Below are 14,160 nucleotides of genomic sequence, written 5' to 3'. Positions count from 1 at the left end.
AATTTATCTTGGTTTTATTTGAGATTGTGCTTCTGGGGGACAAGAAGGAGGGATGCATTCATTTTTTGATAAATTTCTAAAAGTCATCCTACATGTTTATGTGGTATCAGAGGAATTTGTATGGAAAAGGAGGAGTTTTCATGTGGACCAGCTTCAAACATTAACATCCTAAAATGGTGCCCACAGCCTCAGCTACTTGAAGAGTTCCATTTGGCATCAGGAAAGATCCTGAAGGAGGACCAAATTTCCCTGAGTGTGCCATCAGGAAGCACTGAGAGTGCTTCCTAAGCAAGGAACTTTTGCTTGGAGAATGAACGTGAAAAGTGCCTTTGCATATCACTCAAGTAAGCATAAGCCTCTACTTTGCTGTCTTCCCCTTCTAAAGTGTTCCATTCCTGTGGGAGATGGGAAGACTTTACATAGAAGATAGGATGCTGGGCAGCATGTTTTGACATTGCTCTGGCTGTTTTCCAAATATTAATATGAGGCGTGGAAAGGGATGGTTCTCTTAGATATGAAGGAAGAGTACTCCTTTTTAAGTATCAGCCTTTTGATGACTTCTGAAACCCAACGCCCAGTTAGGGAGATGGAAGAAAATACAGCTTCAGAACACTTGAGTCATGTCCAGTGGGACATTGAATGTGAGGCTTGTGTCATGCTGGAAACTGAGTCTTGGCATCTTAGATCATGCTGGGCAAATCCACCCGATGAAGCACAAGATTGAATTATTAGTTGAGATCCCAAATCCACAACGGCTTGGCTGGCATTTGGCTCCTGCAGCTATCCTGGATCATTGCTTCAGGTTCTTACATTATTTCTTGAGTAAGGTATCTGGGGAGTAGGACTATAAAAATAAAATGCTTGTGTGGAATACAAGGCTCATTACTGCCTTGCCTATACCTGGTGATAAAACTGCAAGATTTCAGCTTGAGAGACTTGGCTTTGATTGCAGAATAATTCCAGATGAATCACATGTAGACTCTGTGCCTTTTTTCCTTCATCATCTTCCTTTCTGCTAAAAAGAGATAGCAGCAGTAAGCACCTCACAGTCGTGTTAGGAGGAGAAATCAATTAGAGCGTGAGGACCTCAGGGTCTGCTGTGGTGCGGACAGCTCGGCTGCCTCCCTTCAGATAGTCATTGTGGGCAACGCAGTGCCTTCCCTGCATGACACTGGGCTGCTCCACCACGCTTCATTTTCTCCTCAGAAACATAGGCAGCAATTTTTGCTGTTCACGGTTACCTTGAATGGGTGCTAAAACTGAGTCAATTAATGTCACAGAGAGACTTCTGTTATCTTTCTGTGCCTTATCATTTTAATGCAAAGGGGAAAAATCCAACACACTGACATGCAAACTTCAATTGGCAAAATGTCAACAGAAGTTATTGCCGCTCCAGATGAGATGGATAACTCTTGCTGTTAAAATAATATCTGATGTCTTGCTCAGATGTCTAATGGGTTTGCTTTTTAAGCATGGATGATACAAAATATCCCCAAGGCATTATTCCCAACAAGATATAGAATCCCACTTAATGTCTATTTTTAGGATTGACTAGGCTCTGTAAAGGCTCATTTGTTTGAAGAAAAGATAGTTAATCGCTTTGGTTTCCATGTGATTTTGAAGAGAGAAATTTGGTCATACCTCCCATCCTTATATCCACTCCGTTTGGCTTGCATATGTCCTGGAGTTGTTGCCATTTGTGTGGGTGGTAAGAAATGAAGAAATTAAATAAATGGACTAGAACTGCTAACAGAGCAACAGTAGTTATTTGTACATTAGGAAGTGAAGTTGTCACTTCTAAGACCGGTAACTTTTTCATTTCTATACAAGAGTACAACTTTTAAAGGCAACCAAGTGTCATAGCCTAATTAGTAAATGTATGGGAGGAACAGCAGGATGCAGGGGGGGATTGTGAAAGGGTTCACTAGAACATTATTATTATTTTAAAGCACAACATTGTTTTTAGTCTCTCAGGCTAATGTTCAATATAACTTGAATTTAAAACACTTTGAGTGTAGTGGATCACAAATGACTGAATTGGAAAGCTTCCAAAAGTTGTTGAATTTCAGCAGTTTTAGTGTTCTCCAGTGAAAGAAACAACTTGTTTTAAGCAAGCTATATGCTTGTTTCTCTGCTCTAAATAGAAAATAATGATGTGATGCATTATTGCTTGAACTATATTTAGCACCCATGAGCAATGCTCATTTTCTTCTGCTTCTCTTTCTTCTTTCTTCCCTTCCTCCCTCTCTTTCCAAAATACATGCACATATATATATATGTCTGACAGTAATCTAGGAGTCCAAATAACAGATCACATTCTTCCACTGCTAAAATTGCATGAATACCTAACACAGTTTAAGTCCCTTAAATTGGGATTTATGAAAGGTTGACAGCAAACAATCTTCTAGCTATGTCATCACTCAGGCAGTTACAGCTACTGGTTTGCATTTATTTGTGGAAGTCTACATTGTAGATGTACCTGTGAATAAACTAAGGTATATTATTTAAACCAATACTGGGAATCCAAAGTTCAGCCTATGACCGCAAAGCAAACAGAACTGCAGCATTGTTTTTGGCATTGGTTAACACTTTCCTGTCTGGTGTGTGGGAATATTTAAGGGAATAACATGGGCTAGACACTGTTCTGACCAGGAAGTACAGGCAAGACCATCCTGTTTTGAAAGGAGAAGTATAGCTCTGTAAATGCAAACTCTGCCACACCACTTCTCTTTAAAGCCAGACAGCAGTCCCTTGCCTCTGCTATTCACTAGTATTTATTTGGCCTCAGAGACCATGCTGGTTCCCAGAGAGGTTCACTGAAGCTGTAGCCAGATATTGACTGTGTAATTCAAGTTAGTTTGACCCTAGAGAAGTTGTTCTAAACAGTTGTCTTTGGTAGGAAAACACAATTCTTTCATGTCTAGGAAGCTTGTATTACTTCTGAGTCGCAAGCCTTTAAAAAATCAAAATCAGTTGGCTCTGAAGTGATGTGAGAACTGTGCTCAGAAGCTCCTCCAAAAGGATCTTACTGAAAAACATGGGAACTGAAAGCTGAAATGGGAGGCTGGGGGAGGTGTGTAGAGGTGTCTGCACATAATAGTCAGAAAAAAATTGATCTCTGAAGACAATGAAAATCACTTAATCCTCTGGTACTTCTGGATGATTTTCTCTTCTTCTCCCATTCTTCTGGTGGGTCAATACATTCCTTCTGGACTTTTAGACTCAGTGAAGGTGTTCAGGAATCTGGAGGGTACAGATTTGGGTTCTTCTTTTCCTTAGGCTACTGATCTAATTAAATTGCACTCACTAATTGGATCAGGAGCTAGAAGAAAACTTTACATTAATTTCCAGACCAGAGTTAGGCAAATAATGCAAATTTTTCCCACTGTTTTTCATAGTGCTGATTCTTTAGATGTTTTTCTTCTCCCACACCCTTAGCCTGTCTCTGTTGCTCTTTGGTTTTCCTATTTGTTCTATGGATTTATTATTCTTCCCCAAGAATATTAGAATTTCATTAAGGTCTTACATCTCTTTTTCTCTCTCCTTTGTAATCTCCTGCCATTTTACAATTCTGAGATGTACAAAATGTGGCAAAGTCCCATTTGGTTTCAACAATGATTAATGCTAGCAAGAAGCAAGTCCAAAAGTGCTTGAAATTACAAGATATATGCAAGCTGTCATCATTTTATCCTATTGCAGTTAGTTTGATTTGGATGTTATGTGAATAACCCAACTTCTTCAAATTTACCCTTTGTTTGAGGAAAGGTTTAGCTCAATTCTGTGCTGTGTTTCCCCACAATGCAGTCTGCAAGGGTAACAGGTAAGGGACAAACTGACCTGAGGCATGGCTAGAATCTTATAGCTGTGGCAAATGACAGGGAAGAGAGAAAGGGGACAAGTCTAAAAATGCTAAGAGCTCTAGATATCTGCTGATGGCTTTAAAGGGTTGTAGAGCAATCATGAGAGGAATGGTAAGGAGTGAGGCGTCATAGATAACATCCTCCACACACATCCCGCAGACTCCCATGGTGTAAAGTCAGACATTGCTTGACTTTACAGGACTTTTAGGTGATGGTCTTTGACATACTGAGATGGGTGAAGGCATAGGCAGGTTTATGTGCATTCAGGGTCCTTTCTTGATAAGTGGTTTTCTTTCCTTAAGGCACAAGGAATGGCAGGAGTGAGGCACATGCAGTCTGCAGTGGTGGGAACAGAGAATAAGCTGGTAATAGATCTAGTAATCATGTATGAAGATGGTTTTGCAATGGACTGTAAAATAATTATTTTTTCATAGTGTAAATACTTGGCCAGAGGTGCTGAGGGCACCCAAATTCCACAGACTGAACACAGCTGCAACAAATTGATGAAGTCAAGTCCTTCATCTTCACTGAAAAGCATTTCCTGCTTTTTGATCACTGAAGTCCTCTATAAGACAAACTTACTCGCATATGTAACAAAACACCTCTTACTAAACCAACCAATACCAAACATTTAGAGTGCTGACTGCCTCAGCATACAAACATTGCTTCACTCCCAGAAATTACTGCTTGCAGGAAGTCTTTTGCCTACCTAGTGTCTGAGTGCCCATTTCTCTTCAGAAAATGGATGGAAAGCAGGTGCCCAAAAGCCTTTCTACCAAATATGATGACAGCTCTAAAATGAGGTTTAAGCAATTGCCAGAGATACGGTGGTGAATCAGAGCATGCCAATCCCATGCTCAGCCATGCCTGGAGACAGTTCTTTCCCGTACACCCCTAGCACTCAGATTTTAAGATTGCACATGATTTGAAGCATCCCTAGACAAAATAAAACACACCATAAGCTGATCGCCTTGCGCAATGTGCAAGCACACAATAGTAATCACAACTAATGACTCTGCTAAATGCTAGGCTGCACACACCTCCTTGTTTGGTTTTTGTTTTGTATACAGAAGGTAACATCGACTGAATAACTAGGATGCCAAGTTACAGATGGGGTTGTGGAATCATATTTGACAGCCGATTAGAGTAATCTGACAGAAATGATGACTTAATCACCACAACAGACTCCAAATTCCCAGATAGAATTCCACCCAGGTTAATCTAATTTCCTTGCAATATTTTTGCCAGAAATAGACTCTTAGCCGGCTTGTTTTCTCCCATGCAGATGTCACATGCCTTTGACAAGAATGTAAATAGGTAGCATTATTATTGTTGGAAAGATGACTTTAAGACTCTTAAAACTGGAGAGGGTGCATGCCTTTGAGAGATTTTTGGGTTGCTCTGGGTTGCTCTGATGTGTTTTTTTCTCTAATGAAGTTATATTTACATACAGTGGAATGTACTCAGGAGAAGGACAGAGGAAAAAAAGATGTAACTAGTCAATTGTAATTCTAGGCCATGGCTTGGGCCTTCTGCTGCCCTCAGCATAGCCAGTGGCCAAATTCTCATTGATTTCAGGGGGATTTTCAGAATTGCATGTTTGACAACTGTTTTGGCTCCTGTGGACTGCATCAGCACCCCTGCTTGGGATGTGCCCAAGGAGAAGCAGTGACATGCTTGGCCTCAGGCTTTGTGTGGCCTCCGTGACAGCACAGGAAGCGGGCAGATGGAGCCTCCATGTTGCTGCCAGCGCTGCCGCAAGGCACCGCACAACCTGGGGCCAGAGGTGTTTTGCCTGCTTGTGGTTGTAAAGCAGTGGCATGGTGTGTTTTGAGACCTATGGATAGATACTGTGCAGACAAATGGCAGGTCATGCTGTTACTTGTTGCACAGGTTTGGTAGAGCTTTCCAAAATATTGCCAAAGAGAGGTTGTTCCTTACAGCCCATACTCCAGTCTGGCTTTGATATCCTCATGCACAGTGCTTGACAGGAGGAGCTGCTCACATTCAAAAAATCTTTCCTGGGAGCTGTGTTGCTCATTTTTACTATATGGTCTGAGCACAAGAAGATGGTAAAGCCTTGAAACTATTTACTGTGCTTGTTTTTCTTGCTTTTGCCTATTTATTAGTTACAACTGTGCATTCACAAATACCATATTTTCATAAGCAAAGCTTTCTTCAGGCACAGAAGAAAATGTTTCCTGGTTTCTGTGAACAATATGACATACTGAGGAATCGCTTACCTTGAGATCCATAAGTGTATGGCTTTGTGATGTATAGCTACAATAACAGGTTTCCAGTAAGACATGAAATCCTTCATTTCAGTATATGACATGATTCTAGTGGGTGGCATCTAATTTGAGAAAAGGTTTATATCGTCTATAATCTTTTGGAGAGCCTTGGGTAGCACAGCTATTTTATTATTTTATAGCCTGCAGTTATACAAGCAAGATATAAAACGCATAGATTATTTTCTCTTTTGCTCATTGTAGAGTGAAAGGATAGTACCTATTTAGCCTTTGTCTCTGGCCCTTTAATTTTCCTGTTCACCGCACACTTCTTTAAGATTCATTCTTTTCTTTTCTTTTTTACACCTACTTTTAAATATTTTATGGGTAGGGAGCTTATAATATGTATTGTCACGGTAGTTGTCTCTAGAGGTCAGCAATGAGTTTAATAATGAGATGCGAACCAGTGACTCTGTAAAACCCATTTCAGGTTATAAATGGCATGTTTTATTGAATCTAGTGTTAAAGGTTGTTAACGTGTCTGTTGGTGATGGTCAGGGTTAAACAAGCTTCAACATGAGCCCTCTCATGTTGGGAAACTGTCAGTAATGTATTTTTCCACCTTCCTCTTGACTGAAGCCATGTTTGTGTATTGCATCCATTTTACTGTGGGTGTTTTGGAGTTTCAACTCCCCAGGACAGATTGAATCTTTTATTAGTTTTGCATTGGTATAATTTTGTTAAGCAAAACAGCATCACTCCTGACTTCAGCTTACTGATGCAAATTTGCATCACAGTTTTTTACCAGGAACTTCTGAAATCAAGTCAGAACTCAATTGAAGCATTTTGTTAAATCCTGCTTCATGTTTTGTGAAAATAACAGACTACTGACTTAATGAGCTCGGGGTAATTGCATACAACGGAAGTTTCTGATGTGGTAACTGTGTTTGTCAGGTAACACTGATCTTTGTGACTGTGGTACTGCAAAAATAGCTTTTTTACATTAATTTGATTTAAAGTTGGTTTCACTGGTTCAAGCAGTTTGAAAAGCGTAAGGCTTTTAATATTGTTGGAATTGCCTTTATTCAAAATATCTCCACTTAGGGGCAGCTATAAAGAGAGAGAGATTGTCTGTCTAGAAAAGGTCTGGATTTGACTTGGGTTTTTCATCTGTAACTTGCATATTCCCAAATTTCCATTACTAAATTTTGTTTCCTCTGTTTTCTCAATACTCCATTGCTGTTCAAAAATGTCAATATCTGCAACAGGCTCATGGAGCAAGTTACACCTTTTTTTATTCTTTCACTTTTTACTTACTGAGTAGACATGCTGCATCACATTCCCATGAAATTAAAGTCACCTGCAGTGTCCAATGCATTGTTCATGCCAGAATACGTGTAAAGCACTAGTTAAAGCAGAGTACAACAGAAGTTGCTTTTTTATATATAAATTAGATCGAATAAGAGCGGTGGCAGACAAGTGCTGGGGTATTAAAGCCCTATGGGGAAACAAATGATTCAGAGAGAACAGAATTGTTAAAATCGAAGCAAATTTATGCATCCTGGTGACTACATCCACCTTGTGGCTTTGCCTTTTCCTTGGGGCTCAGTGGGGAGTTCTGCAAGCTGTACAAGGAGTGCATTGATTTCCAGGGCCAGGGAGCACTCTGGACTTTGAACAAATCTTACAGAAACATTCACAGCAATATTTTAGCTTTTCAGAAGAAGCTAGCAACTCTGTCCCTGGAGGAAAAGTGGCTCCACCAGAAGCAATGCAGATTTGGGTTTCTGTGCTGCTTTGAAAGCACATTTGAGTGCATGGATATTCTCTCCTGCTCAGCTGTTTTTATTTCCCAAAGTTTGCCACAATAGCCTTTTCTTATAAAATATAGAACTGCCTCTGACATTTTCAGTCAATATTCAGCTCTACTGTACTGAAAAACTATACAAAACCAGAAAAAGCATGAATTTTTCACCTGCTCACGTGAAATGGTGAGGAGTTGCTGAGGAGAGAGAAGGCAGTGGCCTTGCTGCTGCCAGAAGGGTTGTGCAATCAAATCGCAGAAATTCTGCAGAGCTCTGTGAAAGAAAAGTGGAGGGTTAGCAAGCTTAAATGTCTCCCACATTGAAACTCAATGTGAGGTCAGATCTGAGAGATTTGGAGAAGCTGTAACAAAATTTACCCAAATCCCTCACAGTGGACACCTGGCTGGCTATAACCAATGTCTAGTGGAAAAGCCACATGCACTGATCAGAAGGAGCTCCACTGTGGTGGTGCTGTTATTCCTGAAACATCAGAAATCACCATTAATAAAAATTGTGTTGCAGTTATCAACAATACAGTTTAAGGGAGAGCATCATTTGGGGAAGCTGAGGATACACCATAGCAAGTGTGCCAATGTAGGATGCCATGCATGCACACGAGGCTTGGTTTCTGTTGTTCCTCAGGGCTCAGTACTAGGGCCAGTTCTCTTTAGTATCTTTATCAGTGATCTGGATGAAAGGATTGAATGCACCTTGAGTATGTTTGCAGGTGACACTAAGTTGGGAGGAAGTGTTGATCTGCTTGAGGGTAGGCTCTACAGAGGGGCCAGGACAGACTGGGTTGATGGGCCACTTCTATGAGATTCAACAAGGCCAAGTGTTGGGTGCTGTGATTGAGTCAAAACAGCCCCATACAACAATACAGACTTGGGGAAGAGTGGCTGGAAACCTGCCCATAAAGACCTGAGGGTGTTGATCAGCAGCCAGCTAAATATGATCCACCAGTGTGCCCAGGTGGCCAGGAAGGTCAACAGCATCCTGGCTTGTATCAGAAATAGTGTGACAAGCAGGACCAGGGAAGTGATTGTTTCACTGTACATGTCATTAGTGAGGCCACACCTGGAGTACTGGGCTCAGTTTTGGGACCCTCACTTTAAGAACATTGAGGTTCTGGAGTGAGTCCAGAGAAACGTAAAGAAGCTAATGAAACAGCCAAGACCTGGAGAACGGGTCTTACAAGGAACAGCTGAGGGAACTGAGGTGCTTAGCCTGGAGAAAGGCAGCCTCAGGGGACATATTATTACTGTCTACAACTACCTGAGAGGAGGCTGTAGCAAGGTGAGTGTTGGTCTCTTCCTCCTAGTAACAAGTGATAGGACAAGAAGAAATGGCCTCAAGTTTCATCAGGGGACTTCCAGAAGATTTGGCATTAGAAGAAACTTCTTCACTGCAAGGATTTTTAAACACTGGTTTAGACTCTCTAGGGAGGTGACTGAATCACCATCCCTGAAAGTCTTTAAAAGATGCAGAGATGCAGTGCTAAAAGACATGGTTTAGTACCAGACTTGGTAATGTTCAATAATGGTTGGACTCAATGATCTTAAAGTTGTTTTCCAAACAAAACAATTCTATGATTCTGTGGCTTTACTGCAGTAGGAGGGATATGAAATGAGGAAGAGGTTGAAAAGGAGAAAGTATTAGTTTTTATGGAAACCCAAATTGTGCCATGTTGTGATGGAAGCTTTATAAATGAATATATAACATATCCTGGGGAGAAAAAAAAAACTACTAAAGAGTTATAGGAAGCTCTTACAGGAAGCACAAGTCTCTTCCTCTTTAGTCCTGAAAGAATCAGCACATGTTTTTTTAGTTGTGAGTATAGTTCATTTGTCAAACTGAACTCCTCTGAGTACATTTGAAATGCTCGATATCTCTTAAATTACTTGAAAATTCCATCTCAGTTTTGGCAGTGGTTGAGCTCAAGGAGAAAAAGTTGGTAAAACAAAAACCAAACATGCCATAAACTAATGAGGGACTGTAACTTTAGAGGTCTTCTGAAACTAGGTACAGCAAATTAAAGTTTTATATGAGTCCTGTGGGCTGAATGATCTGGGTTCTTTTAATCTTCCTGGTTATAAAATACTTCTTTACCATTTCATTTTTTCTTAAAAGCCTGTAATACAATGTTCTTTTGAATTTATAGCATTTCAGTGTTGGCTATTAATCATGTATCTTTCTAGCCCTTCATTAAAAAACTGATTCTTGATTATTATTTTTAATGACTATCCAACCTGCCTTACTGTTTGTTCCTCTTTGTTTTTAGATGCATCATCCTATTCAGATGAAACCTGCAGATAGTGAAAAGTCAAATGGTATGTATTTAATTTATATATACTTAAACATGACTCTCTCTAAAGCAAACACAATATTATGAGAGATTTTGCTTTACTCCTTGGGTGGTGAAAATTGTATGAGGTATTTTCCCTACACCTGACATGCTGGGGAAGATGTTGACCTGCTCTGAACTTCCATTTATTCTCTTCTCGAAAGAAAGAAGGAAATGCTCTGATAAACTGTCTTCTCTGTGTTGCAGCCTACCTCACTACACACATTTTTCCCTTGTATTCTCCTAGCAGTGAGGAAGTGCAAAAGCACACGATATTAATAAGACAGAGATGAAATGTTAATGGTGAAAAGAAAAAAGAAGAGAAACAAAACCCATTCCTGTGTTAACAAACTGTATAAGCAGCTGCTGGGCCTTGAACATTTGCCTAAACTCTCTTTTAATAGAATGATGCTGTTTTGAATCAGAGCCAAATTTAGGTTTCAATCATACGCTTGGTTCTGAATGGGGAAAACCACCTTGCAGCTCTCTGTATATTTATTCCTCGCAACGATTGTAAAATGAATGCTCTAAAGACAGTAATATCCATTCAGAATACTAGGGCACTGTCTAAGTGGATGTATATGACATGCAAAATAGGCAGCATGCTAAATCTATTAAAGATGCCAGGTTTGTATATTCAAGGAAATAAGATAATTGGATGGTAACGCAACCTGGCTGTGTGTGATTCTTTAAAAATATATACATGTGTATATTTTGCCCCTTGATTTGTTCCTGTAATTTTCTAAAATATACGTTAAAGATATCATCTGCCTTCTTAGATTGCAAGAGCTTCATTTTCCCATAAGGCCCACATAATCAGAGCTGGTTCCTCCAACAGGCATCTTTGCACCTCATTAATTAGTAATCAGGGCAGAAGCCGTGCACTTAGAGATCTACATACCTGCAAATGTAAATTATGATTGGGCTCTAAATCTCTCCGCAAGGCTTTTTTAAGACTTCTTTTTTTACTAATTGTAGTGCATCCCATTTTCAGGCTTCTCTAAGGATTTATAAAGTTTGGAAGGAAATTAAAACTTTACATTATGCTAGGTTTCCTATTTTGATAACTTCTCAAAACAAATCTGGCCACCCACAGAGGAAGTTTGAGCTGTTACCCATTCATAGTGGAGTGGCGTTCTTCTTCCTTGGTTGAGTCTTAATATTGATTTCTTGCTGTCATTGAATACTCAGAAGAAAGGCCAAGGCATCTGCATGGGCAGAAGGACTGAACTTTTCAGGCCCCACTGTGGTCAAGGAGAACTTCACTATTGGAATCCAAACTCCATTCCCCTTATATTGAGTTTGAAGTGAGCACAATTTGCCCTTAAGTAGAGGAACACTGGCCTGGACCCTCTGAACTAAGTATAGCTTCAATGAGTTCTTCTTACTAATTTCACCTCAAGTTTCATGGCATATTAGAAAAACATAAGGTAGTGGGCCAAAATTGATTTATTGCTTGAAGTTTTTCTTCCTAAAGGACGTTGAACATATTGGCAATGCTCTGTGAGGAATTGTGCAAATTCTGTAGGCTCTGCAAGTAGCATCTTCTTGGAAACCAGGATAGGTTAGCTCCTTGCTGCTGCTGTTAGACTGGGGGGTTACCTGCATGATATTCCTGTCTGCACTGTGAGAATAGTCTCATGATTTCTTTCACCTATCCTTAGCATGAAAATTGTGAGGGCTTAGGGGTTTTTTGCTGTTGTTGCCTTCTTTATGTTTTGGAGAAAACACTTTGACAGATCAGAGGTTGTAATTGTGAAATTAAATACCTTTTTACATTTAGACTCCTGAAGAGCGTAGGTATTTCTGGTCAGCAAGTTCTGGAGGTGGTGAACTCTTCTTTTTAAATTACTGGGGAAAGAAGGCAACCTAATATCATGATGATAGTAACAATGATAAAACTCCCCTGAATGATGAGACATAGACATGGGAAACATGGAAGAGGTGAGAGTTTGCAAGCAACATGGAGGAAAAGAAAAAAAAAAAGAGAAAGAACAGCATAGGGGATGTGGAGGCCTGTTTGGCATGTGCTTCCCAAATTCTTCAGGTTATCCATGCAAGGAGGTATACTATCTATGGCAACAGCAAAGTGTAAACTGTACCTCTTCGACCAGATTGGTTAAGTTCAAAGGGGGAAAAAAAGAAGGCATGCCAGAGCATCTTGGATTTCATGATGTTGTTTGAGTTTTTGAGGAATGATTGAAACCCTTTGATTTCTGAGTAGTGGGAGGATCCCACATTTTATCAGTAAAGTCATATTTCTCAAGTTTCAAAGAGGTTAAAGAAATTCTCTTGATAAAAATTTCATGATAGCTTGTGGAAAGAAAAGTAGAACGCTCCTTACAGTTCTTCTGAGCTTGCACATTTGTGAAGACTTGAGAGATCTGTTCACATTCCATGGTAAGAAGGGAGAGGGATCTCTTCTGTCATCTTACAATTTTCAAAGAATAGTATTTGCTGTCCAATAAGCTGTCACCTCCCCATCTTGAGTGCCTTGCAAAAAGCATTTAAATGAGCATCTAAGTCCAGGAGTACCAGGATAAAATGCTCCTCCTTCTCTATCACTCTTCCCATCCTTAAATGTATGTGAGACCCCACCTGAAGTATTGCATCCAGTTCTGGAGCCCCTATTACAAGAGGGATATGGACATGCTGGAATGTGTCCAGAGAAGGGCCATGAGGATGATCAGAGGGCTGGAGCACCTCTCCTATGAGGACAGACTGAAAGACTTGGGGCTGTTCAGCCTAGAGAAAAGAAGGTGACCTTATTGTGGCCTTCCAGTATCTGAAGGGGCCTTACAAGAAGGCTGGAGAGGGACTTCTTAGTAAGAATATCAGGTAGTGATAGGACTAGGGGGAATGGAATGAAGCTTGAGGTGGAGAGATTCAGGCTGGACGTGAGGAAGAAGTTCTTCACCATGAGAGTGGTGAAGCCCTGGAATGGGTTGTCCAGGAAGGTGGTTGAGGCCCCATGCCTGGAGGTGCATACCAGGCTGGATGAGGCTCTGGCCAGCGTGATCTAATGTGGGGTGTCCCTGCCCATGGCAGGGGAGTTGGAACTAGATGATCTTTGTGGTCTCTTCCAACCCTGACTGATTCTATGATTCTATGTGTCCCTTCAGGAACCTGTTCCATAGCACAAAATGTCAAACTCACCTTGTGGAAGCTGAGAGATAGGTATGGAATAGTGTGTGGGCACTTCTGCATGTTTAGGACTTTAGCAACCTGAAGATCTGTTTTCTTCTCTGTAGGAACTGGGTGACTGATAGATCTATGCAGTCATCTTCATTCCTTCCCTTTGTACAGTAGCTCATGTGTCTGAGTCATCTCTCGTGCAGATGAAGCGAAGATTAATTTCACAGTATCACAGCATAACTAAGGTTGGAAGAGACCTCAAGGATCATCGAGTCCAACCTGTCTCCACAGACCTCATGACTAGACCATGGCACCAAGTGCCACGTCTAATCCCCTCTTGAATACCTCCAGGGACAGTGACTCCACCACCTCCCTGGGCAGCCCATTCCAATGATGAATGACTCACTCGGTGAAGAACTTTCTCCTCACCTTGAGTCTAAACCTCCCCTGGTGCAGCTTGAGACTGTATCCCCTTGTTCTGGTGCTGGTTGCCTGGGAGAAGAGACCAAACCCTTCCTGGCTACAACCACCTTTCAGGTAGTTGTAGAGGACAATGAGGTCACCCCTAAGCCTCCTCTTCTCCAGGCTAAACAATCCAGCTCCCTCAGCCTCTCCTCCTCAGCCTCTTCTTCCACCAAGCTTTCAGCAGCTAGAGTTAATAAAAGCCCATAAACACATGCTTGACTTCAAGTTGTCTGTGGCCACTAGTGTGCTACAATTTAGCAAATACTCAAGTGTTCTAGATCAGGATTTGAATACAATCAATACTTTCAGGCACATATCCTGAG

General features: G+C 40.8%; 1 protein-coding gene across 13 annotated transcripts in view; it reads left to right on the top strand.

The window, feature by feature from the left end:
- Positions 1 to 14,160, top strand: part of CELF2 (CUGBP Elav-like family member 2) — a 464,286-nt gene that overhangs the window by 376,272 nt on the left and 73,854 nt on the right. For all 13 annotated transcript variants that reach the window (XM_054178211.1, XM_054178222.1, XM_054178214.1 and 10 more), the window contains one exon: positions 10,175 to 10,223. In XM_054178211.1, coding sequence (XP_054034186.1) covers positions 10,175 to 10,223 — 49 coding nt within the window. The remainder of the gene's footprint in view (positions 1 to 10,174; positions 10,224 to 14,160) is intronic.

The sequence above is a fragment of the Dryobates pubescens genome, chromosome Z, assembly GCF_014839835.1.
Source record: "Dryobates pubescens isolate bDryPub1 chromosome Z, bDryPub1.pri, whole genome shotgun sequence".
NCBI classification, from domain to species: domain Eukaryota; kingdom Metazoa; phylum Chordata; class Aves; order Piciformes; family Picidae; genus Dryobates; species Dryobates pubescens.
This window is presented reverse-complemented; position numbering and strand designations above follow the sequence as displayed.